The following is a 27,515-nucleotide window of genomic DNA, read 5'->3' on the forward strand; positions in this document are numbered from 1 at the left end:
ACCAGCAGCTCCGACAGGGAGAGGTCCTCCCTGTTCCTATATATACAGGCGGCAGCCCTCATTTCCCAGCTTGACAGTGATAGGACCAACCCCTCTGAGCAATCACTGTATCTCTGTTAATATTCAACCTTTCTCCTCACTGCATGCCTGAATACATTTGTTGTTGAGCAATTTCTCTGGACAACTCTTATCTACATGTCCCAGAGACCTCTGTTGATGCTGGCATCAAATAAATGTTTAAATCCTTAAAAGTACCTCCTGCTCAGATTACACAAGGTTACCATTTTCTCAAAAATCACAAGCCTTTTAAAACAGCTGAAAAGGTGAACATCCAAAGAAAAGAAACATGGTCAGATGTCACAGTCTATGACACCTCTTTTTTTTTCTCCCTGCTGAAAATCTGAATGTTTCAGAAATATCATATTAAATCTTAATTAAACTCACATCATACAGATTGTTACATTCTTCTAAATAGTTCTGATGGTGCCCGGATAGGTATGCAAGCCTTTGGGTTTCTTTAAGTACAAGATTAAAAAAGAGTATATTACGTTCATTACATTAATAATTTTGTGTGAAAACGTTGTTAGCTCTGATTAAAGATCAGATTAATATTGTAAGTATAAAACAATGCTATTCCATTACTTTAGAAATACAACATTTTAAATGAATTAAAATAATTAAATTTTACATATTAGTTTGCTGTTTTCCTTTTTTAATACAAAAAGTATATGTCATAAACATTATTTAAATATTTTTAATAATCTTTTAAATGAATATAGCATGAAGTTATTTGTGATCATAGTGGAATACTCAAACATGCTTTCTGATGCTTTACAAGAATATGGCCCTCATATTAGCAGAGTTTTAACATTTCAGTGTCTGCATATCCTGTGATTTTCTTATGCATTATAAATGATCATAATATAATGAATTAAATAAAATGTGCCAAGTGAGGGCCAGCACACTTTTCTGAAGTCATTCATATCAATGTCTGAAGACAGGAAGAGATGTGAACTATGGGCTGAGGTTTCATTTCAAAGAGCAACTTGATGGAGTGGGAGATTTTGTGATAAACAGAGACGACAACAGCTAAAATTGCTTGGTTTAGCCCTTTTTTTCCTGTATTCATGCTTTTGTCAGAGTTCTTGTAAACTAAATGGAGATTCCTGAAATAATGAAAACTGTTTAACTTAACTGGTTTAATTATTAAACAGCTTCATTATTAAACAAAATCAGACGAGGCTCAAGGAGCTCTTACTGCACTGAATTTGATCCCTTGCATGAGGACATCACCAACACTATTAGATTTGGGAGAACACAAACTTCTCTCTACAGGCATTAAAGAAATCTGCCTAAGGCCAAAACTGACATCATTAACATATTATTTCCACTTAAAGATGCTAGCCAAGATATTATCACTGATTCTGGGCATGTCCCAACCTTAAATGCAGTTTCCCCCGCCATGTACCTCTGAGGGAAGTTCAGTCACCCTCATCTTACACATAAGGAAGGGACATAGTGATGCTGAACCCTTGCCAAGGGCTTATGGGTAGCTTGTGGTACAGTGGAACTAAAACAAGGTCTCACTGGCCCTGAGCTAGAAACTTACTCTTGAATTATCCTAGCTGAGTCCAAACAAATCTTAATTAAATGTACGATATTTGTCCTAAATCCATTCTGAAACCATCACCGTGTTCTGCAGTAACTTATGGTATCCCTCCTTAGGCATTAAGTACTCTTCGCCCCCCTACGAAGAAGCATGGCTGTGTCTGTGCAGAGGGTGTTGGGGACCAGATGATGGGGATTGGCATGGGATCCCCCAAGCCAGCTGTAGAGTCCCAGCATGAGATACCCACAGGCTTCATCTGCCTTCAGATGGGATTTCCCCTTTGAAGCTCAGCCTTTGACCCTCCCAGCTCTGGTACTTTTCATTGGCTTCACCAAGAGAGTTGGGTGGTTGTGTGTCCCCGGGGATTTACCACGAACAACACATGTATGTCATACCACAGCGGGTTTGCAGCTTTGTGTCAAATGAGCAGATGCCCCAGGACGCGGATCGTGCGACCGCTGATCTGGTAAGCGGAGGCCTTGTCTACACTGCAGAGGGTTTGCCTGGAGAGTTTTATCAGAAAAAAACAGTCCAAATCGGGAACCGTATACAGAGTAATCTGTACTGGCAAACATATGCCCATATAGAAAAACATTTTGGCAGCAGAACTTAATCTATCTTAGTTAGTGTGCTGGTTATGAGATGTGATTTTTCTCTCATGCTTGCAACCGTTACAGTTAGGCTGACACTTTCTAAGGATTGAATGAAGCCTTAGGAACAACCAAAAGCATGGCTTAAATTTCTTCTAAAAACGATGTCAAAGAGGCTTCCTCTTCAAAACAGGACACCTAATCTTTTTTTCATCATATTCCCTCCCCCAACTCATATGGTTAATGAGAAGCTGTTCCCAGACTTAACGTGGTCATGACACCACAACACACCTGCTATTAGGAACTGTAATAATACAACATGGACCTGACGTTGTACCAGGACATTCCTTTGTACAGTATTTTTGTACTGAAAAGGCACTTACTGGCAGAGGCGTACGTGTGTGTTTTGAGGAATGACCATTTGCCTGCTGCCCCTCGTGTTTGCTGTGCCGATGTGCCTGCCAGTGGTGCAACCCTCTACACACAAACCCCCGTCGGGCGAGTCACGGTCACTGGACCACGGCTCTTCAGAGCTGAATGTGCCCCCCGAGGTGGTCTTGGGGTGGGGGAACAGAACCTTCCTGGGCCACGATGAGCCACAGTGTTTACTAAATTAGATTTTAAAAGAGCAGTTGATTTAGAAACGTCTGTTTAAACAACTGGTGGTGTAATAGTGTTATACTATGAAAAGAATACTGTAAACTTAAATGTTTATCTCTGCTGAGATGACAACCTCATTTCTTGCTTTTACCGGTAACAAATATTACTCCAAAGGTTTCTCGTAAATGAGAATTAATGCTATCGTCATGTTCTGGGAGCAAGCAAGTTCTTAAACATTAATGAGTGGGGCTGTTCACTTCGGCCTTAAAACAGCACTAATAGCACATGCAACCTACTAGTCACCTTCTTCTAAGTAGTGATCTATGAGAAATTATCTAGTTTATTATTTCCAGAATTGGAGCTGTAGCTGACATGCAAGAAGACATCAAGTAGCTGCATATAATAAAGAAAATGAATAAAGTGCATATTCTAATTAATATTGCTGACATGATTTAGTGAAGTTCTGGGACTAAATTTCACCTTAGACTAAATCTTCTAGAAAAAAATTAAATTATTACAGAGATTAATTTGTCCTCTGATTTTCTAAAGCATTACAAGGACACCAGGAAATAAGCTGAGATTATAAATTTCTGAGAGGAACGTCTATGTGTAAAAAAATGAGAACAACTAGAGGGCCATGTGAACACTAATAATAATAGAAATAAACAGCACATACGAGTGAAGTTTTCTTGCAAAATATAACTGGAGAATTTTTTCTTGGACTGCTACAAGGGTCTGTATTTCAAATTTGGTTTATTTTAAAAAGGCAATAAAAATAAGCCTGATTTCTTTCAACAGACAATAGAAAGCAAACAACTATATTATGACACTCTATATGTCACCAGAGATCAGCCCTTAAACCATTTCCACACATCAAATCCACTGATTAGTCAACTGAGGAATCAACAGGCACATGCTACTCTGCATGTAAACCTAAAAAAAAAAAATCTGTTTGGAATCCTTTGCCCCCAAAATCTCCTTTTAAACCTTGTATATCTTCAATTTAACCTCACCAGCCTGGGAGGACGCAACAGACTTGCCCCATTTTGACACACTGCCCCATGGAGTTTGCACTCTACGTTGCAATTTAAGCAAGGACAGACAATGCTCCCCCACCTCAAGGTGTCATGCTGACCTTTATCGGAGGCTCCAAAACCCAACGGGGATCACCAGCATCACCGAAGGGATTACCAAAATAGGTCCTCATGTTAAACATGAAACCTGGCTGACTTGGCTTGAAACCGAGCTGGCAATGCTCCTCCACCATTAGTGGCATGGGGTAATGGACATCTCACCCTCACCTTAACCCCAGACCAGGGGGGTCGAAGCCACTTGGAGCGCATTTCTAGCTATCACTCTATCTCAAATAACTAAATATAAACCACCAGTGCAGCCGAAACCATCATGGAAATGATCCATCTGCTCCAGAAAAGAGAAGAGATGGTGATTATGTCAAGCAGGCAATTTGTCTGACAGAAATGACCCCAGGCTAATGCCATCCTGTGACTAATAAAGAGGACAGGTTTGAACCAACAGATGTTGCACTGGATTATTTTTAGCCCAGATCAGTTTGTAAACTGTTCACAGCTCAGGCACACAGGCAGACATAGTAAGTGGCTGGTGTAGTGGCAAAGAAGAGCTGGTGGTGGGGCTGCAAAAGATGGGCTTGCCAAATCCCGGCTTTAGCTCGAGAGGACAAGACTTCTCGAATTCAAGAGCAGATGAGTATACGTGAAGAAAGTTGGTGCCTATTTGCAATCTGCACGTACGCATTTGGTTATTCTGTTTATGAAGGTAAGTGAAAACTCTGCTGGAGTGTCAGGATATGTTTTGAAAAGAACTACAACCTCTGCCCTTGCGCAGCGTGTGCCTGCCATGAGATGCAGGGGCTGCCAGCTCGTCCACGCACGACTTTGGTCTTCATCGAAAGAAGGTCCTGTGGACCTACACTAAAGATACTTCTCTCCAAAAGGCAGTTGCCAGGTGTAACGGTTAGCATCCCCTATCACAGAGTTTGCTCTCATTTAGAGGTTGCACTTCAGTTCTGAGACTATTTTCCACACTCCCCTCATTTCGTGTGGTTCCCTGAACAGGCTTTATCCTTGAGAACTCACAAAGAAAGCAACACTTAAAAGCTGTAGCTGCGCTACCCAAAACAATTGCAAAGGCCGAGGATTTTTACAATACCAGGCTGACCAGAGCACACTCAGTCCCCCCGCGCGGGGAACCATTCCGGAGGTGGCACCTACTCATCGCTCTGGGCCGGGCTTGGTGAAACACCGGAGGCCTCTCCGACAGCTGAACATCGCGCTCTCCTGGCCGCTGCCCGTCACTGCAGCTCTCCCCGCGGGGGACGGCGCTAGGGGGCCGCCCGCAAGTGTCCCGCGTGGGCGCCGCCCCGCCCCGCCCCGCCCCATCAGGCCGCACGCCCCGACAGCGCCCGCGGGCCTAGAACCCGCGACCCCCCTGCACATCGCGACCCGCCTCCCTCCGCGAGGCTGCTTGTAAGCCCCGCCCCCCCGCGCTCGGCCCCGCCCCCTGCCCTTTACCTAACCCGCCCCTCGCGCGCGTCCCTGTCTGTGCGCTCGCAGGCGTCACTTCCGGTGCGGCGCGGGGCAGGCGCCGGAAGCGCCTCAATAGCGGTTACCCAGAGCTGTGGAGGTGGGAGTTCGCCGGCGCCATGGTGGAGGTGAGGGGCGGATGGGGGCGGGGGATTCGGCCCGCCCCGCCGTTGGCCCCCTCGCGTCCTCCCTGCCTCGCCGTTGAGGCGCCCCGGGCGAGGCTGGAGAGCGTTGCCGGGGCAGCGGGGCGGATTGGGCCCGTGAGGGGCCCGGGTCGGAGTAGGGAGCATTGCGCGGACCGCCGAGCGCCGCCTCCCACCCTCACTGCCCCCTTGGTACTAAAGCGCCGCTCTGGGGATAGACCACGGCGGTCCCTCTGCCTTCCCAGCCCCTGCCCAGCCCGCCCCGAGGGACAGCGAGGTGCCCGCGGGAAGCGAGGGGGGTTTCTCGCCGGTGTGAGGGCTGTGGCCTCGGCCTCGCAGGGCCGTGGTGCGGGCCCTTCGGCTCTGTGAGTCTGGGGCAGGAGTCAGCGGCAGGCGGCAGTTTTTTTACTTTGCCAGACTTAGAGAGAGTGCGGAATTGGGTCTGGGGAGGTGATGTTGTGATGGCCAGCCTCCGGTGACTTACTGGCTTTGTCGGCTAGTTAAGAAAACGGAAGCTTTTTTGTGAGGGCTTGGAAGTAAAGCTGGGGAGAAGGCTGCTGGTTTTATAGGCCGTGGAATAGTTACTGTGGGGTGAATATCGTGCACTTCTAAAAACAAGTGGTGTTGTCAGGAGCATGGAAGAAGATGCAAAGACTGCTGCCCCATGTAACACTACTAGCTGTTTTTTAGAGAGTGGCATCTCTGTCAAAAGATATTTGTAGATGCTTCTTCCCTATTGGGGAGGCATTGTGTTATCTACTACTTGTGTGGTGATTTCAACAGCTGCTGTTGTTGAATAGTAATTAACTACTGCAGTTCTTATTTCTTTCTTCAGTTGTATGAAATTCCCAACCCAATTCCAAATGCTGGGGGTTTTTCACTTAATATCTGGAGCTTGCAGGACCTCACTGAGCCAGAGCAAAAAACTTTGCGTCAGTGCTACTGAGTTAGGAGGGTAACAGCCACTGCAGAGTGGGTCAGTGAGCAGGCAGCTTCCAGGGCAGCAAAACAGAACCTACAAAGAGCTTAACAGGGAGAGCGTCTGTGTAATGAATCTTGGAGACTGGGCAGTTGAGTGATACCCAATGCCAAAAGTTATTAAAGTAGTTTCCAGTTTATTATCATCGTTTGTATGACACACAGAACAAATGCAGGTATGCAGAGAGGTTGGTTTTGTACCTAAGCAAGCACGCTGAGATTGCTAAAGATTTTTTTTTTTGTTGGTTGGGAAGAAAATATTAATTAAAAACTGAATTGTACCATTGATAAGCAAATATTCTATACAAGTTAATAGCTCTTTAATGCTGCTTGTTAGTTCCTGAATGAGATTTTAAGTATGTTTTGGTTTTAGTAAGAAATAAAAATTATAAAAGGAAAACAAGTTTTGTCAGGCTTGATGCCAAGTTTTATCTCGGTAAGCTGTGCTGTGCTTACATAAAGTGTCACTGTGCACAGAAACTGATGATTGCCCTTCTTTTTATGGTGGTAGTGAAATAAAATTTACAGGAACGTTTGCAGAATCTGTTACTTTTTTGCCTATGTGTCAAAACAGAACTGGAAAGCATGAGGGGAAAAAGCTTGCACGCTCATGGATTTGTCATGTAGATACCAGTGCAGAAAGTTTGATCAAAGTTTTTGGCTTGCTTTTCGAAGTCTTGGCAGTTTCCAAGAAAAGGAGTGTTATTTTGAGTAAACACTGAATGAAAACAATTAACAGATAAACTTAATTTTTTAGTTTCCAAGAGCAGTGGTGTTTTCTATGAACTAAATAGTGCTGTGTCATCTAACAGTACTGAAGTGTGAAATTGCTACTCAGTTCAATTTATGTTTCCATTTTCAATTTTTCATTTAATTATGTCCAAATGTATTTAAATATTCTTTTCTTTATTTTAGGAAGTCCAAAAGCATTCTGTGCACACACTTGTGTTCAGATCTTTGAAGAGAACCCATGATATGTTTGTAGCTGATAATGCCAAGCCTATCCCATTAGATGAAGAAAGGTAAGTGCTGAAATCAGTGAATTACTGGTATGCCTCAGAGTTTTAAATTACATTAGTGATAGCTCCATCCAAGTCAGAAGTTCAGGTGTTTCTGTGGAAGAAAAAAAAATGCTAGAATTGTGAAGTAAGTTGTATAAAACCTTCTCTAGAACATTTCAAAACTTAATAACAATTCAAAACTTGGGGTTTAATCAGGTTACGCATTACTCTTCCAACAGTCACAAAGTAAAGATGGCAGTCAAGCTGCGTACAGAGTATGGCTCAGTGTTACACATGCCTACTCTTAAAGAAAACTTGAGAGAGAAAGGAGGCCCAAACACCGGGGATCCTTATGGACACAAACAGTTTTCTGGAAATCAAGGTTAGTTTGCTCTTAGTGGTATATTTGTCCTTTCTTTTGTGATAGTCTCGCTGATGTAACAAGTGGCATCACCTTTTAAAAAATGTTATTTTACTTTGAATTCTTGAAAACTGAGGTAACAAGAACAAATGAAATTAATGAAAATAAGAAATGATTAGGAGTGATTGCTGGTTTCCACTGCTGTGTATGACCTGCTCTGTTTTCCTGTATTTGCAGTGCAGTATAAAATTTAATTATGAATATTAACTTTTGCTCTTAGGACAAGAAGTTGAGTATTTGATAACTGGTACACATCCATACCCACCTGGGCCCGGTAAGTAAAATTCTATTTGCCTGGGAATTTTGCCTTCCTGTCAGAACTAGGCATCCTCCATCCTAGCAGGAGCAGGCTTCCTGTTGCTGTGAATCCATAGCTAATAGGAGTGGGAAATGCCATTGAAGTTTTTCATAGTGTTGATGCAGAGAGTTTTGTGGCTGATAAATGTTCTGGGATAGGAGGTAGGAGGAGGAGGAGGAGGATTTAGGTACAGATGCAGTGTCTTCTCACTAAGCCTCAGTGGATGGTCATTTGTTTCTGTGAGATTTCACCTCCTGTGGTAACATCATCACAAAAACATTCTAGGAATTCCCTCTCTGATATTGTGGTCCCCTTTCTCTTAGAGAGCTTGCCAAGACCCACAGATCCCTGGTGCCTCCACTGTTGTGGCAGAGCTGCTCTTAGAGTTTTGTTGTGAACAAGGTGGAGGGGGTGTCCAGCTAGAAGGAAGTTGAATGAAAGGTTATGTTTCTCTGTTGTGACATTGGCCATTGCTAATTGTCACTGTTACTGGTCAATCTTGCTCTCTCCTTGTAGCAGTTTAATTTTAGCTGTTGATCTTTTACTGTTAGTGCTTAAGTTTACTACAAATATGATGGGAAATGTATTGTAGCTTGATTTGTAAGTTAACAAATGTGAGTGTTCAATGGACCCTCAGCCATTAAAAAAAAGTGCATAGTTGACTAACTGTGGGGGCAAGACTTGCTCAGAGGTTTCTTCAAGTTCAGTGTTCTTTTAATAGAATCAGATATGTCATGGTAAAAAAAAAATAGATTTCTTTCATCTTTGTTTTTTGTTTTAACATGGATATCTTACCCAAATATTGTCCTTATTGTCAACTGCCAGAACTTTGATTAGGGAAAGAAATACGGAAATGGGAATGGAATAAATTCAACAGTCTGCACCAAAACTACACTTTGTAAAGGGTTTTTAAATTTTTAAAAAGTGATCTGCTGTTCTTAGGATGATGTTATAAATAATAAGTTGTAGTCTGGAATTCTCACTTCAGTAGGACTAAACCTTTTGCATTCTGGCACCGCTGCATGATACCAACCGCCACTTAAGGATGGCATAATAAACTGCACTGAAGGACCTAAATTAGCAAATACTTCTCAAGATCATGTTTTTTTTTTCTGTGATGATTGGATTTCCATAGTAGTTGAAGCCGGATGAAAAGATGGACGCTGCTCCTAGTTAGGCTTTTTTTGTTTCCAATGACAGAATCATACCATTTTTCTACTCTAGAAATTGTGTACCTGTGTATGTAGTAGAATCAAGATGGAAGGAATTTGGGCCAAAATAAAAATTTCAGTAGATTTGACTCACGTGTGAAAAATGTCATTGAATGATGGGGGTATTACAGGGATGTGACAAGCCCTTGTTCGCAGGTGTATGCGTATATATGTGTTTGTATAATACACTTTTCTGGATTTTCTTTTTAATAGACTTGTCTTTGCTTTTGCTGTGTTAATTTTTTCAAGGTGTGGCTCTGACAGCAGATACTAAGGTCCAGAGGATGCCTAGTGAATCTGCAGCACAGTCCTTAGCCGTAGCACTTCCTGCTTCTCAGTCCAGGTACTGTTGTGTTACTTCATTAACACTTTTTTTATCTATGGGAATTTCAAGGCAAAACGCAGAAGTCAGGATAAGAACTACTTTGAGTATTTTGAATGTTTTAATTTATAAAATGTTTAAAGAAACTACTTGTAGTGTGGCCAGGCATCATTTTTCTGTACGTTTTTTTTTTTTCTTGGACGTCATGAGAGGCAGTGGGCAGAAGTTGGAACAAGGGGAATTGTGTCTAGATACAAGAGAGTAAAGTGGGGCTTTTTGGGTGTCTTTTACCTTGAGGTGGTCAGGCACTGGCACATGTTGCCCCGAGAAGTTGTAGAGTCTCCATCCTTGGAGGTGTACAGCACTCGACTGGATGCAGTCCTTGGATACCTTATCACTTAGTGAAAGACAAAGTTGATTCCAGTTAATCAACCATTTTCATTCAACATAGGTTGGATGCAAATCGGACAGCTGCTGGCGTGGGTGAGATTTACAGGCACGCTGGAATATCTGAGCGTTCACAGCCTCCTGGGATGTCTGTGGTGAGTTTGTTGCACATCTAATGTGAAAAGTACATAGTGTTCATCAGATTGTTTCTGGATTCGTCTGTGTGTTGTGTGGAGATCTCCCGACTGACTAAATTTAATCAGTGTTGAGATGTCAGAGTGAGAATGCTTTAGTTTTTAGCCAAAGTAGTAAGTTATAAAGCATAAGAGTAACCTTGCTTTTAACTTACAGGCTATGGTGGAAGCTGGTGGAAACAAAAATTCTGCGTTAATGGCTAAGAAAGCTCCAACCATGCCGAAACCTCAGTGGCATCCGCCTTGGAAACTGTACAGAGTAAGTTACAAATGTATGACATGAGTAAGCATATAAAAGTAAATGAGTATTTTATGTTCTATAAAGACCTTGAAGCATAATTTTTCTGCTCGCTCACAAAAATCAAATAAAATGTGATTACAACTGAGTTGTATACGCACACTCTCTCCTTAAATAACAGGTTAGATTACAAACATTTTTTATTCTGTTTAGTAATTTATTTTGTGAATATTATTAATTTTACCCTTTTGTTTGCATAGGTTTAGCTGTATTGTCATAAATTCGTTACAGAGGTTTTTTTCTTTTCTAGTCAGATTCTTTGGTAGAGGAACTCAAAGACAAGGTGCAAAATTGGAAATTAATAACATGTTAAAGAAATACTCTAGCAATGTTAATGTAATGAAATTGCCTCCGAAAACACTTTAAAGGCAGTCAGTGTCTGAGTCAGCCAGACTACTTTTACTTGCTATGAAAATGGGGGGGAAAAAAACCTGAATTCTTTAATCACAAATTGTCTCTGCAGTTTAGATTGCTTGACTTCTAGTCTTGTTTTTGAATTAGTCTAATTTGCCTTTTAATTTTCTTAGAGTAATAATAGCCATTGCCTCAAAATCTCATATCATCTTTAAACATTTTAGTGATGAGTATGGCAGGGTAGCTGAGTTGAAGGGAAAATCTCTAAGCATGCGTATTGGTTCAGATCTTTTTAACTTTTCAGGTGCATCTGTTTGAACGTGTACATTTTTTTTTTTTCTAAGGGGCTGATTCTTACTATGAAATTTAAGCAATCTCATGTTTTGTCTGATAAAGGGTGAATATTACTTTAGGAATGTTAGGCTTTGCTGATATTTAAAAATCTCATGCTCTACTATCAGAATTGTACTGTTTTTAGCACTGTTCATCTAAATACAGCGCCATATGTAGGCATTTAGATCTTCAGAAGAGTCCTGAATGCTGTATTAGTTTTAAATCTTAAGGCTATTTTCAACAAGTAATTTTTTGAAAACCACTTGAGCTGAAAGGAATATATAGTTTACCAAATACAGCAGTATTAGAACATGCTCTGTATAAAGATTAAGGCAAATGCGATTTGAAAAAAATGGCACCAAAATTGGTGATGGAATTGGTGGAAAAGCGGCGGCAGCGACTTGAGGTTAGTGCGGGGGCGAGGGCGACATCGGGCTTAACCGGGCGGTTTTTCGTACTCTGGGCCCCCCCTGAGCCCCCCGCGAGCATCAGCCCCGAGCTGCTTCCCTCTGACCCCGGACCCGGAGGTTCCCGGCAACGAATCAGGAGAGGAGGGGGCGTAGCCGGAGGCACCACCCCCTGTTACCGTTGATAAGAGCCTCCTGGAGGTCAGGGACTAGTCCCTGCCCAGAGAGGAGAGGGTGAGGGAGACTCAGCAGTGCCTGGGTGAGTCAGCAGTGACTGGGTGTGTCCCAGGGCAGGAGAGGCTGCAGTTGTTTGCAGCTCGTTGGGGAGGGCGCTGACTCCCTCCCAGAGCACAAGGCGAGGAAGGTGCCAAGGAGCTGTGAACCAGGGGTGGCACCAACAGGTATTTCCCAGCTCAGTGGAAGAACAATGGTATCTACCCGGTGGAGGAAGACCAAAATGGATGTGGGAACCCAGACAGAGCTCCCACGGAAGGAGGCGATGGTGCAGGTCGCAGGCTGCAGGGAATGCTACACCGTCTCTGTGGTGTCAGGGGGCTGTGTGCGCTGTGAGCAAGTAGATGATCTGCTTGGCCGAGCGGCACAGCTGCAAAACCAGGTTGAAAGGCTTCAAGCCGAAGTAGAAAGGCTTAGGAGCATTCGGGAGGCTGAAATGGAGATAGACTGGTGGAGCCAGGCTCTGCCTTCCCTGCAACAAACATGGGAGCACCTGCCGGAGAGCTCCCAGGATCGAGGGACCCCTGTACTCTGCCCCTCTCAGGTGGAAAACAGTAACCTAGAGGGGAGGAGTGAGTGGAGACAAGTCTATGGCCGTGGCAAAAGGCGAGTGCCCTCCTTGCCTACCTTGCCTCCACAGGTGCCTCTGAGCAATAGATATGAAGCCCTAGTGGAATGCAGCCGGTCCAATGGGGATGTGGTGGAGAGGCAACCTATATCAGAGGTCCCACCACAGTCAGAAAAACCTGACGGGCATATAGCTACCTCCTCCACAAGGAAGAAGAGAAGAGTTTTAGTGGTTGGAGACTCCTTCCTAAAGGGATCTGAGGGCCCAATATGCAGAGCTGACCCCCATCACAGGGAGGTCTGCAGCCTGCCTGGAGCCCGAATCAGGGATATCACCAGGCAACTCCCCAACCTGGTGAAGGCCACAGACTACTACCCCCTGCTGATCTTCCAGACAGGTGGGGAAGAAGCTGCATCCCGTAGTCTGAGGGGGATGAAGAAAGACTACAAGGCCCTAGGACGGTTGGTGAAAGAGTCTGGGGCACAAGTTGTTTTCTCCTCCCTCCTTCCATTTTCAGGTGATGACGTGGGATGGAACAGTAGGATTCTCTCTATTAATGCCTGGCTACGAGACTGGTGCTACAGGCAGGGCTTTGGGTTCTTTGATAATGGCTGGTTTTATAAGACAACAGGCGTGACAGTGATACATGGGAAAGGTTTATGTCGTAGGGGCAAAAGGGTTCTGGGACAGGAATTAGCAGGGCTCATTCAGAGAGCTTTAAACTAGATTCGAAGGGGGATGGGGTGGTAGCTGAGCTTGCACCACTGGGGCAATGCTCTAGTGTTGAGGTAGACCAGGAGGCCTCCCATCCCCCTGGGGTGAAATCAGGGGGTGAATCTGGGATGAAATCGGTGTGCCCAGCTCGCTCCCTGAAATGCCTGTACACCAATGCACGCAGCATGGGGAATAAGCAGGAGGAGTTAGAAATCCGTGTTCGGTCGGGGGGCTATGATCTAGTGGCAATTACAGAGACTTGGTGGGATGCCTCGCATGACTGGAATGTGGTCATGGATGGCTATGTCCTGTTCAGGAAAGACAGGCCGCTAAGGAGAGGTGGTGGAGTTGCTCTTTATGTGAGTGAGCAGCTAGAATGTATTGAGTTCTGTCCAGAGGCAGATCAGGAGCGAGTTGAGAGTTGGTGGGTGCGAATTAAGGGGCAGGCTGGCAGGGGTGATACTGTTGTGGGTGTCTATTACAGGCCACCGGATCAGGATGAGGAGGGTGATGAGGCCTTCTACAGGCAGCTGAGAGCAGTCTCTCAATTACAGGGCCTGGTGGTTGTGGGGGATTTCAACTACCCTGATATTTGCTGGGAGGCCTACTCAGCCAGCCATCCTCAGTCCAGGAGGTTCCTCCAGTGCATTGATGATAACTTTCTGATGCAAATGGTGGATGAGCCAACTAGGAGAGGAGTGCTGCTGGATCTGATCCTCACTAACAAGGAGGGTCTGGTGGAAGAGGTGAAGGTTGAGGGCAGCCTTGGTTGTAGTGACCATGAGATGGTAGAGTTCAGGATCTCATGTGGCAGGAACAGAATAGCTAGCAGAATCGCAACCCTGAACTTCAGGAGGGCCAACTTTGGCCTTTTCGGGCAATTGCTAGGGGAAATCCCATGGGACAGAGTACTAGAAGGTAAGGGGGCCCAAGATAGTTGGTTAGCGTTCAAGGACTGCTTCTTCCGAGCTCAAGATCAGAGCATCCCAACAGGTAGGAAGTCAAGGAAGGGTAGCAGGAGACCTGCATGGTTGAACAGGGAACTGCTGGGCAAACTCAAGTGGAAGAAGAAGGTGTACAGATCGTGGAAGGAGGGGCTGGCCACTTGGGAGGAATATAAGTCTGTTGTCAGAGGATGTAGGGAGGCAACTAGGAAAGCTAAGGCCTCCTTGGAATTAAACCTTGCAAGAGAGGTCAAGGACAACAGAAAGGGCTTCTTCAAATACATTGCAGGTAAAGCCAACACTAGAGGCAATGTAGGCCCACTGATGAATGAGGTGGGGGCCCTGGAGACAGAGGATAAAAAGAAGGCGGAGTTACTGAATGCCTTCTTTGCCTCTGTCTATACTGTTGGAGGCTGTCCTGAGGAGCCCTGGACCCCTGCGGCCTCAGAAGAAGTCAGGATAGAGGAGGAATCTGTCTTGGTTGATGAGGGCTGGGTCAGGGACCAGTTAAGCAACCTGGATGTCCATAAGTCCATGGGCCCTGATGGGATGCACCCGCGGGTGCTGAGGGAGCTGGCGGAAGTCATTGCTGGGCCGCTCTCCATCATCTTTGCTAAGTCATGGGCAACAGGAGAGGTGCCTGAGGACTGGAGGAAAGCGAATGTCACTCCAGTCTTCAAAAAGGGCAGGAAGGAGGACCCGGGTAACTATAGACCGGTCAGCCTCACCTCCATCCCCGGAAAGGTGATGGAGCAACTTGTTCTTGGTGCTGTCTCTAGGCACATCAAGGATAGGGGGATCATTAGGGGCAGTCAACATGGCTTCACCAACGGGAAGTCTTGCTCAACCAACTTGATAGCCTTTTATGAGGATGTTACCCGGTGGATAGATGATGGTAAATCTGTGGATGTGGTCTATCTCGATTTCAGTAAAGCGTTTGACACGGTCTCCCACAGCATCCTCGCAGCTAAACTGAGGAAGTGTGGTCTGGATGATCGGGTAGTGAGGTGGATTGTGAACTGGCTGAAGGAAAGAAGCCAGAGAGTAGTGGTCAGCGGGACAGAGTCCAGTTGGAGGTCTGTGTCTAGCGGAGTTCCGCAAGGGTCGGTTCTGGGACCAGTTCTATTCAATATATTCATTAATGACTTGGATGAGGGATTGGAGTGCGCTGTCAGCAAGTTCGCTGATGACACAAAACTGGGAGGAGTGGCTGAGATGCCGGAAGGCTGCGCAGCCATTCAGAGAGACCTGGACAGGCTGGAGAGTTGGGCGGGGAGAAATTTAATGAAATATAACAAGGGCAAGTGTAGAGTCCTGCATCTGGGCAAGAACAACCCCATGTACCAGTACAAGTTGGGGACAGAGCTGTTGGAGAGCAGTGTAGGGGAAAGGGACCTGGGGGTCCTAGTGGACAACAGGATGACCATGAGCCAGCAGTGTGCCCTTGTGGCCAAGAAGGCCAATGGCATCCTGGGGTGTATTAGAAGGGGTGTGGTTAGTAGGTCAAGAGAGGTTCTCCTCCCCCTCTACTCTGCCCTGGTGAGGCCGCATCTGGAGTATTGTGTCCAGTTCTGGGCCCCTCAGTTCAAGAAGGACAGGGAACTGCTAGAGAGAGTCCAGCGCAGAGCCACAAAGATGATTAAGGGGGTGGAACATCTCCCTTATGAGGAGAGGCTGAGGGAGCTGGGTCTCTTTAGCTTGGAGAAGAGGAGACTGAGGGGTGACCTCATTAATGTTTATAAATATGTAAAGGGCAAGTGTCAAGAGGATGGAGCCAGGCTCTTCTCAGTGACATCCCTTGACAGGACAAGGGGCAATGGGTGCAAGCTGGAACACAGGAGGTTCCACTTAAATTTGAGGAAAAACTTCTTTACTGTAAGGGTGACTGAACACTGGAACAGGCTGCCCAGAGAGGTTGTGGAGTCTCCTTCTCTGGAGACATTCAAAACCCGCCTGGACGCATTCCTGTGTGATATGGTCTAGGCAATCCTGCCCCGGCAGGGGGATTGGACTAGATGATCTTTCGAGGTCCCTTCCAGTCCCTAACATTCTGTGATTCTGTGATTCTGTGATTCTGTGAAAATAAACCCATGAGAGATTTGGGGGGAAAGGAGGTGGTGGTGTGTTTAAGAGGTAGCTGTTGTATGGCAATGTGATTTAATAGCCAAGATTTTGTATAATTGTTCTTTCACTATTATTATATAAGCACTATACAGCAACATAAACAAGTTGTGCTTAAATACAGTCTTTCTCTGCAAAGCCTCAAGTTTTGAGCTACAGTGTAATGGACTCTCAAAGGATTTGAAAATGTTGCTTATAGGAGCAGGGTCTTTCTGTACTGCAAGTTCCTGAAGTCTTGTGTATGACGTGAATTTCTAGTAGTCTCTTCATTTAACTAAAGCAGAAGTCAAGCTCTTTTCAGATCTGATTTCACATTTGACTTTTTGGGAGCATATGTTTCTTGATGAATACTGACAAATTCCAGTGTTGGAGAATGAAAATTACATTGACAGATGTATATGTATTATTTCTGATTTAGAAAAATTTTTGTTTTTTCTAAAGGTTATCAGTGGTCACTTGGGCTGGGTGAGATGTATTGCAGTAGAACCAGGAAATCAGTGGTTTGTTACTGGCTCAGCTGACAGAACTATAAAGGTAAGAGGTTGGAAGAAATCACTGACAAAGTTTGTGTGTGGGTTTTTTGTTCTCTTATTTACGAAAGTCTTAAGCCCTTGGAAACAATTTCTTGGTTACTGCTTGCAGAGTAAAGAATGGCAGAACATTTTCTCTTTTATTACCTAGTCATAAAGGATATGTGGAATATTACTTCTTGAGATCTCATTTGTTACATGGTAGTAGCTGGAGAGCAGATGTCTATTACTGTGATTTTTAACTTAATGCAGCAGCATCAGTTACATCTGGGCTGTTTACCCAGACTATCGCCATGTAACTTTTACCTGTCTACCTCAAAATACCTATTTTGATGCAGATCTGGGACCTTGCTAGTGGCAAATTGAAATTGTCTTTGACGGGACACATCAGTACTGTACGAGGGGTGATAGTAAGTGCAAGAAGTCCATACCTCTTTTCTTGTGGAGAAGACAAACAAGTGAAATGCTGGGATCTGGAATACAATAAGGTAAGCTGTAGTTTCTTTCATTGGAATTAATTGGTGGTGGCAAATACAAAAATCAAAGCATGTACCTTTCAAATACCCAGTTAAAGTGTGTGTACGTTTTTTTTATTCATCTAGGTTATCAGACATTACCATGGTCATCTAAGTGCTGTCTATGGTTTAGACTTGCATCCAACAATCGATGTACTGGCGACATGCAGCAGAGATTCAACAGCACGAGTAAGTATAGTATTGTTATGTTTTAACAGCTTGATATGCCAGTGTGTTTCAACATTTCCATTTGTAAAAGTGAATACTTACCAAAAGTTAACATGAATCAAGATGAAAATACTAGGGTGATTTATGTTAGTTTTGTCTTCCATTGTTGATAAAACTGAAGCCTGAATACACAAAAATAGTGTCACTTCAAGAAAGTGTTTTATTTCTTAATTTAGTAGGTAGACTACATAGTATATATAGGTTTACCGAGTATTTAGAAGATGGTATGGTTTTATGGTGACTTTAAGTTATCTGTATGTCTAGGAATTCAGTGGCAGGCTCGCTGCTCACCTTGAAATTTGCCGCTGAGGCAGTTGTGTGATGAATTGTTGGATGAAAATTACAATCTAAATACCATTGTTTAATCTGTAGACCTATGGCAAGAAATTAATGTAATCAATGACAGTGCCTAAAATCCATTGAATATGCACTTCTTATTGACCTCTGTGACTTATTTACTGTGAATTCATAGATTTGGGATGTGAGGACGAAAGCCAGCGTGCACACGCTATCAGGACACACAAATGCGGTAGCGACAGTGAAGTGCCAAGCTGCAGAACCACAGATTATTACAGGTATAGTGGGCATGGTTTCACAATTAACGTGATTGAAAAACCTAATCATGAATGTATTTGTTCAGTAATTATGTGAGGTTTATAATGTTATCTTTGTTAATTTACTCAATTTCTCTTACTAGTTTTCTGTGAGAATAGGCCATGCAACAGTTATTTCATACTATTAATGGTACGTTTAAGCAAATATAGCTATACATTGTTTGAACATTTTTCTGCACTTTTTTTGTTTCTAGTATTTACATTTTTTTTGTCATGTGTATTGAGACTTGCATTTTCTGTGATATTTCACAGTTCTCCTCAATTCAGTTAAGAAGTGCCCAGGTCCATGGTTAAATATAAAGTTAATCATGTTTTCCATTATGTCAAAATCTAGCTTTGCCGTGTAACTACTTAGCTCTTGAATTTCAAACTGCGTAAAAAGACTATTACAACCCAGCATCTTTCTTGTCTGAGGTGGCATTACTATCATATTTTCGTAACAAGCATAATATTTTTGTCTCTTTCACATACAGAGTTTTGGCTGCCTTATCCAAATAATAAAGATGATAGAATCAATATGATGGTTTCTACTATTTTTTATTTTCTTTTCATTGTAGGCAGTCATGATACTACTATACGACTCTGGGATTTAGTGGCAGGAAAAACTCGTGTTACTTTAACAAATCACAAGAAATCTGTAAGAGCAGTAGTGCTACATCCAAGACAGTAAGTTTTCCTCATCTTTTACACTTTCACAGTTCATAACATTGGGTGGTGATAGAAAGCCAATGTGAGTGATGATTTAGAATGGTAGGGCATAATAACGTGACAAATTAATGAGCTTAGAATTATGTAAAAGTGTACATATCACTTCTCAAATACCTTGCCTACACTGTGCTACCCAAGTATTGGCACTGGTGTATGTTAGCAATCCTGAGAATGTCTTATACCCCACGGAATTTATGTATGTGCCTTTGATGCAGTCCTTGAGAAATCAGTGACACCGGGCTGTGTAAGGCTAATAAATATGTAACTGAATGATTGTTAGCAGAAAGTGAAATAGTTTTGTAAAAAGGTACATGTGTGAATAATGCTAAAGGAGACAGTGATTACCACGAAGAGGTTTCTTAAGTATGTGCTTCACTGCACAAGGCATTTCAATCTTAACTGGCCTTAAAAAGAAACATCTTGTGAGTATTTAATCTTTTAAGGTGGATGTTGTTGGAAGTGCTCTGAATTTAGATACTATATTTTGATGCATCAACAGTTGCCTGGTTGGATAAATCCCCATTAAAACAATGGAGAAAAGGAATTCGTGTAGAACTGCAGTACTTCTGCACCTTCAATATTGTAAAACAAAATTCTGTCAGTGCAGAAATTCAGAATCTTTGATATGAATCAATTCTGATCCAAGCTGTGTATCTGAAAAATTATAAAAATCTCATGCTATGCCTGTTAGCTATGGCAGAGAAAAAAATGTAGTTTTACTTATATTCTGCAACAAAAATACTCTAGTTTCAGATTTATCGACCATATGTCTTTGAAGAAAACTGGAAGTGTTTTTATCAATCAGTAGCAAATGTCAGCCTAGTATTTTTATATTTCAGTATTTCTGTTTTTTTAATATTCCAGTATTTTTTCCTAATAATCTATTTTGTTATTGAGGAATCTATTAAATAGACAGCAAATTGCTTAGATGTTGTGGCAACTAAAAATATTCCTACAGGCTTTTGTTTGTGTTACCCAAATAACCTTGTGGCTGCTTGCATATGTTAAAATGAGAAATGATTTAAAATGAGTTAAAATTGATTATTTTAGGGCAACTCATTACAACAAATTATCTTTCATAGTTCACTTTTTTGAAGTTCTTTACTCTTGATTGTGTAGTTTTGGAAGACTAGCTAATACTGTTTGTTTTTTTGTTTTGTTTTTTTGTTCCGTTTGGTTTTGGGTTTTTGTTTTGTTGGGGGTTTTTTTCCTGGTACCTTTGCTGATTATGTCCTTATACCTGAAAATTTGCCAGAATAACAACTGACAAGAAGTTAATGTGCATTTTTCATGTTTGTTTGCATATTAACAGTCTATACGACATGGGATTTATAAAGTTTAGGTAGTCTATGGAAAGGAAAACGGTAGAGAGAGGCAATTCATGACTTCATAAAATTGCTTCATTTTATGTGAAGTAAAAATGTCAGAAAAGCAGTTTTAGTGTGAAGTAAATTTGCAACTAGCATTTAACAGTAGTTTCAATGAAGGATGTTCATTATCCCTATGGGTATTTTGAACTTAATATACTGTGCTTATTTTCTTTCAGGTACACATTTGCATCTGGTTCTCCAGATAATATTAAACAGTGGAAATTCCCAGATGGAAACTTCATTCAGAACCTCTCTGGTCATAATGCTATTATCAACACGCTGGCTGTAAATTCCGATGGCGTTCTGGTCTCTGGAGGTAAAAATGAGAAATACGTGTTCATATTTCCCTGCTCCACTCCCCCACATATACATGGCTGGAGGTCCTTAGACAAAGATGCTTTCTGAGCTGTCCTTTATCTGGGCCTGTAAGCCTACTACAGCATACAGCTTCATTTTATAGTGAGTAGGGCCACTTATTTTCTTGGATGTTACTGAGCTGCATGCACAAAAATGTATTTGAAAGGACTTTTAATCTGCAGCAGCGAAAGGGTTTCATCTTCTCAGTTGGCTGCTGCCACAAGGCTGCAGAGTCCATCCTCTGTGATCTCCCGAGTCAGAATCATTAGTGTCCCCGTAGGAGTGGTGTGGAAATTGGAAGCTGCCTGCGAGACATCTGGTTCTTTGTTGGCTTCTCTCTGTTAGTAACATGTTGATGCAGTGAGAATGAATAGAGAATATAGTACAGCAAGCTTTAGCAAGATGTTTCTATTTAAATATGAACTCTTCCCTGTTTTTTTTAATCCAGCACAAATGTGTTAGTTCTGTTGTCTCAAAGTTTCTTGCACACATTTTCTGATGTTATATTTGTATCGTTTAAAAGATTGACAGCTAATCTCCAGATTTTATTTGGCTTTGTAAATCAAAACCATGTTTACTCAGCAATATTGCATGTTCAAGCGTTCTGAAATTAAGAAACTAGCCACTTGGCTTCAGTGCCTATGGGAGGATTTTGTGTCTACTGTGACACATTGATTTAATTCTTTCACTCAAAAGCTTCAAGAATTTAATAATCATCTGATACATTAGAGTATTGTTAGTGGTCTCTGAGTACTCAAAGTCTGGGAACTGCTAGTTTGTGTTCATGTATCTGTGTTGTGAGCGTAGGATGAGAATTGTGAATGCTTACTGTATCTAATCGTGAATAATCTCATGTAAGAACATTTATCTCATATTGCAGGTAGCATTTTTCCATATATTAGTTACCCAAGCACTGAAATAAAAATATTTCGATGGAAGTATGTGTTACTTAAACCATAATCTGTGATGTTTCTGAGAGTTTTGTGTTTATACAAGACAAAGTATGTACATAGACCTTTTTTAATTATAAGCTTTTTTGAAAGTAACTTATAGAAATCCCAGCTGAATTCAGATCTTTTTGTTAAGGCATTGTGTCTACATAGGAGGGCGATGGTAAGTGTGTTTTTAATGGAGATGCTGTTAAAAACAGGAAACAAGTAAACAGCGTGGAAAAAGGAAGTGCTAATTTTACAGCTTGAGAGCTGAGCTCTAGAGAAGCAGTCCAAGATTGAATGGGAAAACAGAGTTAAAGCAGGAGATTAAACTGAAATCTCTGAGGTCCTAGACCAGTTGCTTAATCACGAGTTTGTCCTGGGGGAGCTCTAGCAGTCAGAGTGAATTAAGAGGCTAGACTATAGTGCTCCACATAACTTGCAGAGCCTGAGTTTTCCCCTCTTGGTTTTGCTTGTCTAATCTTTTGGGTAGTTGTAAACAAGGATGGGACTCAATTCACAACATCACATGTGATAAGACGGTTTAAGATGGGTTTGCGGAAACAGATACTAATGAAAAACATTTCTGTGTTTGTAACCAGAGCATAAAAAAAAAAAGTAACAGTTAAGTTGTACTTTGGAACACTGAAATGCATTTGGTCCCATGTGTTTTTGGTCCCATTTGATACAATATGTCCTGTAGGCTGGGGATGTGGAGTAAGATGGAAATGTGCCAAGCATCAGTCGCAAGATAGCTAAATATATTGTCAGCTTACGCTGGTTATGTTTTCAAGTATGTATAAAGGGAGTCCTTGATTTTAAAATTTGAATAAAGCTCTACTTGACAACTGGTGTACTCACAGTGAGAGCAAGGACCTGACAAAATACTGGACTGGGCTCATATTTCATTCTTTATTATTTTGAAGATGCTTCTAGAAGGTCTTTGTAGGACTTTCTGATGTTTGTAGTAGTTGAGGCTTTAGAAAAACTTGTTCCTTCACCACATAAAAACCCCTATCATTTTAGTAATATTATTTGTGACCTTTTTAAAAATTATAATTTGAATATTGATTCACCTCCTTTATATCCTCATGCTATCTACAGCAACTTCAAAAAAGTTGATGCTGAATTAAAATAAGTTGAGGTTACCTTAGAGTATTTTACTGTAGAAACACCCTTCTTGAAACATCTGGATTTCTTGTCTAGGTGGCAGCTGTGGAGAAATTTTTAATGGATGTGTTTTGGCTAGATAATGCTTTAGGAGGGGGTTGGTTTTTGTAACTGAAAAATTGCTTTGAGAGCATCCTTCTGAATACAGAGTTCAGATTGCTGTGAATACCCTGTAGCTGATGGCAGTAGCAGTAATACCAGCAGTGGTTTAAACTGTATTTGAAATAGAACCTCTGCAAACATTAAGCCTGTGTCCCATTACAGATTCCTTAATGTCTGTCATCTGTTTGACAGGATGATACCTCTTTGTTCAATTTTAGTGGAGGTACTGAATAGGGAGCTTGATGTTCAGAATGCCAGTCCTTACTTACTTGCTGGAATTGCCTTGTGATGCGGTATATCATCTCCCTAAGTTATCTGATGCAAAACTGGATGAAATTCTGAGGAAGCTTCCATCAGCCTTCTAAAACATTATCAGCCTTAACTAAGAAGGAAACCAGTAGAAAATGGAAAACCTTGTAGGGCATACTGAGCTATTCTGCATGAATGTTGTAGCTGATGTATTCCTGATGTATTAATTAGTTGTTCATGATACTTTTTTTAGTAAACGAATAGAAATTAACTGGTTAAAATACTAAATACGTTTGTTTGTTTTAGCTGATAATGGCACTATGCATCTTTGGGACTGGAGAACTGGATACAACTTCCAGAGAGTACATGCAGCTGTACAGCCAGGCTCTTTGGACAGTGAATCAGGAATATTTGCTTGTGTTTTTGACCAGTCAGAAAGCAGATTGCTAACTGCTGAAGCTGATAAAACCATAAAAGTATACAAAGAAGATGATACTGCGGTATGTCAAAGTGTCTTTTTAATGTATTTTCATGAAATCAACAGATTTCCAACAAATGTTACACGTATCAGTAAGGGATATGCAGAGACTTATGGAATCCATTTTATTAACGTTTGAAAGCAATGTGTATGTAATAATGTTAAGAGGATAGCAGCTAGTTGCTGCGCTCCTCATTTCTTATTATATGCTATAGTACAAGTAAGTCTCGGGTCTATCAACTCTTCTGCAAAAGTCCTTTGTGGTACAGTTTGGAGAAATCAATACAACAATGCACATTGTGTTTTGAAGCCAGTAGGGGACTGTGTATGGTTGTATTCATTAAAACACAGGAATTAGCAAAAATGTTAAAGATTCATTGTAGTTCTCTATATGATCTAGATTAGTCATTTGCCATGACAATTTCTAGAATTCAGAGTAAATAGCCTGTTTGCAAACTGTTATTCTCATATCTGAATCCATTTACTGATGGAAAAGACAAGAGATTATCATATAGTTTATCGGATTATGTCTTCAATATAAAGAATATAAGGATTTTTATTAAACCTTGGGAGTTTTGCGTTGAATTAGACTTGGAACAACTCTTAGATGTAAAGGAATAAGAAATGTTTTATCCATTTTGCAACTGGGCAAACTATAGACTCTGTAGCATCTGCTAATATTGATGTAGATACCGCTGGAAGGACTGTCTCGAATTCCTGGTTTTGTGCTTTGATCGCTACAATGTTGTTTCTGAAATGCCATTGGCAACCTGATTTCGTCCTTGTTGAAAAAAGAGAAAGAAAAAAAAAAAAAAGGACTTGCTCTCTCTCTCGTCATGTGCTTCACGCAGTGGGATGATATAAAATTTAATTTGGGTAAATTAATTAGTAGATGAGGTAATTATAACGTTACTTATGAAATAGAGTGTATATATATTATGTGAGTAATATTTTAAGCTAAACCCCTAATTACAGGGGAATTTAAAGTTAAAAATAATCCCTATGAGATTTTTCTTTTTTCTCTTTAGACTGAAGAAACTCATCCTGTCAGCTGGAAACCAGAAATTATCAAGAGAAAGCGATTTTAGTGCGGCAGCATACTTACGCCGTAGTTTTGTTTTGGCTTTCCTGAGAGCATTCAGTCACATTTTCTTCTGCCTAGAACAGCAGAGCAGGAAGTCAGCTAAGTCATTGCTATTTCAACATGTTTTGTAATAAATTTTATTTCTTTTTCCTTTTGTCTTTTTTTTTTGGTGTGATCCCAGCAAACCAGTTGCAGCTGTTAACTTTCTTTGTGGAGTGTGTATGGTTCATGAAAAGGATAGATGTGCAGGTGGTTACTTTTTTATATGAATCTATTGAGTGTGAGTCTAAAAATATTTTGATGAGCCAGGTTTTCTGAAAGACCCTTGCTTGACTCCAAAAGTTAATTGCAAATTTATGCATAGAAGCCATCTACTGGAAGTTTCTTGAGTGACACTTGGATTTTAAACCAATATTGTTTACTGTACATATGCTAAGTATATACTGTAATGGAACAGTATATATACTAAATTACAGAGTAATAGAGTAATCAAAAACGAAGCAGGACAATATAATAATAATGTAGTTTTCTTTATAAACACAGCCATTGAGCATTGCCAGTGGCTGTGTTATTGAATGAAATGGATCTTCAAAGTGTTTATTTCCCTAGGAAAGCTTTCATATGCAGCTACTCATCTTCACTCACTTTATTTCACAGTGGACCTTCTATAGCAAGGACCACTGTCAAATCATGTTGTTCACAGTTGCTACAGGGTTAGGAGCAGTTGACTTTCTTTGTAAATCACCTGTTTATTTTTTCCAGTTATCCAAAGCATATATGACATTAGAGTACAGTGAACTTTTTCCTCTTAGAGCTCAGTTTTAAAGCTCTTAAGTCATTCCAACCATAATTTTACATGTTGCTGTCTCCCCATGATTTATGAAGGAATTTAAAGTAAATTAAAAAATATTACTGAAAGATAATTTGTACTCCTGAAGGGACAAATCTTCCATTGTGTTTACAGTCACATAACAAGCAGTAAACGTGTAAGCCTCCTTGCTACAGCTTCTCTGTGATGTCTGTGCTGCTGTAGAGCACATTCTCTTCACAGGGAGCGAAAAGCATTAAGTCATCAAGCCATTCAGTTGTTGGCAACTTTGCGATCAGTGTTAATAGCTGCAGTGGCAAGTGTCATGCTGGGTAGATGCTGAGAATTGTTCTGTGGCCACAGCATTGATAGTAAGCAGTTCACAGTAATTCTATTCTCTGCCAGTCTGACTTTCAAATCTGAGATTTACGTTAGGGAAATGACAGCTACTTGCAATGTAACTTACAAAAAGTTAGTAAAACTTAAGTGTTGTTTATATTATGAGAATTTTTGTCTTGTCTTTTATGATGCACAGGAGGTCTTGTATTTATAATTTGAATGTTGTAAGCAAGTCCATGCCGCATAAAAAAATGAATTTTGGTTGACAGCTATTGTCTGAAGCATCTTCACAAAAAAGGGAGGGGAGTATTTGATATTTAGAAGTTGGATTAAACATCTTTTACTTGGATGATAATTTGAATTTTTCTAGATTTTTATCACAGCTGTTTTCATTTTAACTAACATAATAGGGAAAAATACAGGATGTGGCTTATGCATATTTTATACTGCTGCTAATGCTTCATTCCAGAAATCAATGAAGTATTGATGTTACACAGAATTTTCTTGCTCACAGTAAAATCCTACGTAGGAAACCAGAGTCGAGAGGAATAACTGACTTGAAAAGGGGTGGGAATGTTGTGGGGTTTTTTTTGTTTGTGTGGTTTAGTTGTTTTTTTTTTTTTGCAGAAGTGTCTATTTCTCTTGATAATTTGAAATCAGGAAGGGAAAATTAGAGGTTTTGGCTCCCAGTTCTAACACATCTTCTCTGTACTGACACTTTCCTTTAAAAACTGCATTTATTCCAGTGTTTTATTGCTTTGAAGAGAGATCAGAAAGTCTCCTGCAGAACCTGAGTTTCTTCCCTGGACTTCTGCAGGAATCTGCTAGCACGGGGCAGTTGTTGCCAGGGCATTCTTTTTGTGCCCTGAGTAAAGACTTGGTTTGTGAGCTAAAGGGTATGCACTATTATTTGGAATAGTACTTCTCCTTTTTGGTTCTATAATATGCTGTCCCAGTTCTAAGCGTGGTGGGTTTTTTTAATTGTATTCTTTAAGATTTGATTTGCATGTTCATTTCCTTCCCAGCAGTTTTCTTCCACTTGACAGTAATGTGAATATCATCACATATATTTCTGTAAGTATTATTTATGACACATCAAGATTATCAGATTTAAGTGCTTCTCTAGTGTGAAGTAAGCCTAGATGGTGAGTTGTGATACACATATATCTGATCGTATAGGATACACAGTGACATTACATTTGTCCATGTAAGTCATAAGGAGAAGCCAAAGAGGAGGATCTGGTCCGTTGGATGTATTTTCCGTGCTTCTGGAAAGTGTCACACTGCAATGTCAGTTAAAGTAATCTTGAACAGGAATCTAATCTCAGAAAATAATTACTGTCATTTATTTCATAAAATTTGATGTCTTCTGTATATGATCAAATTATACACATTTCTGCCACAAACCTTGGATTTTGTTTTATACTGTACATAATTTCAGAGAAGTAAGAAAATGGTTTTTGATTGTGACATAATTCAAAAAAGTATAACTGGTAAAAGTGATAGATTTTAAGATCACTCTTTGCTGTATAGTAAAGCATACAATGTAAGCTATGCAGCTAGAATGCTGTCATTTGCTGGCAGCATGAAGGCTGTGCAGAACGGTATGTCTGGCAACTTAAAGGCTTACAGAAGTAAATCTCTAATAGCTAGTTTCTTTTTTTGTCCTGTTAGATAAGAATTAAAGTGCTATGCCTGATTTAAGTGACAGCAATTTAGCTATCAATAAAACCTCCAATACAA

General features: G+C 41.2%; 1 protein-coding gene across 1 annotated transcript; it reads left to right on the forward strand.

Annotated features, from left to right (window-relative positions):
- Positions 1–5,412: 5,412 nt before the first annotated feature.
- Positions 5,413–27,515, forward strand: PLRG1 (pleiotropic regulator 1). The gene is made up of 15 exons (XM_068403974.1): positions 5,413–5,488; positions 7,397–7,503; positions 7,722–7,864; positions 8,124–8,177; positions 9,662–9,755; positions 10,186–10,276; positions 10,473–10,574; positions 16,730–16,822; positions 17,157–17,306; positions 17,421–17,522; positions 18,034–18,136; positions 18,733–18,841; positions 20,430–20,569; positions 23,370–23,563; positions 24,570–27,515. Exons 1-15 carry the CDS (start codon positions 5,480–5,482, stop codon positions 24,627–24,629), a joined length of 1,551 nt encoding a protein of 516 aa, XP_068260075.1. The 5' UTR covers positions 5,413–5,479; the 3' UTR covers positions 24,630–27,515.

Source organism: Nyctibius grandis, chromosome 6 (genome assembly GCF_013368605.1).
Source record: "Nyctibius grandis isolate bNycGra1 chromosome 6, bNycGra1.pri, whole genome shotgun sequence".
Classification (NCBI taxonomy): Eukaryota; Metazoa; Chordata; class Aves; order Nyctibiiformes; family Nyctibiidae; genus Nyctibius; species Nyctibius grandis.

Excerpts from the sequence above, each read along its gene's own strand:
- PLRG1 (XM_068403974.1), top strand. Across the intron at positions 10,277-10,472 it reads AGCCTCCTGGGATGTCTGTG|GCTATGGTGGAAGCTGGTGG; the intron begins GTGAGTTTGTTG and ends TTTAACTTACAG. Across the intron at positions 20,570-23,369 it reads TGGCGTTCTGGTCTCTGGAG|CTGATAATGGCACTATGCAT; the intron begins GTAAAAATGAGA and ends TGTTTGTTTTAG.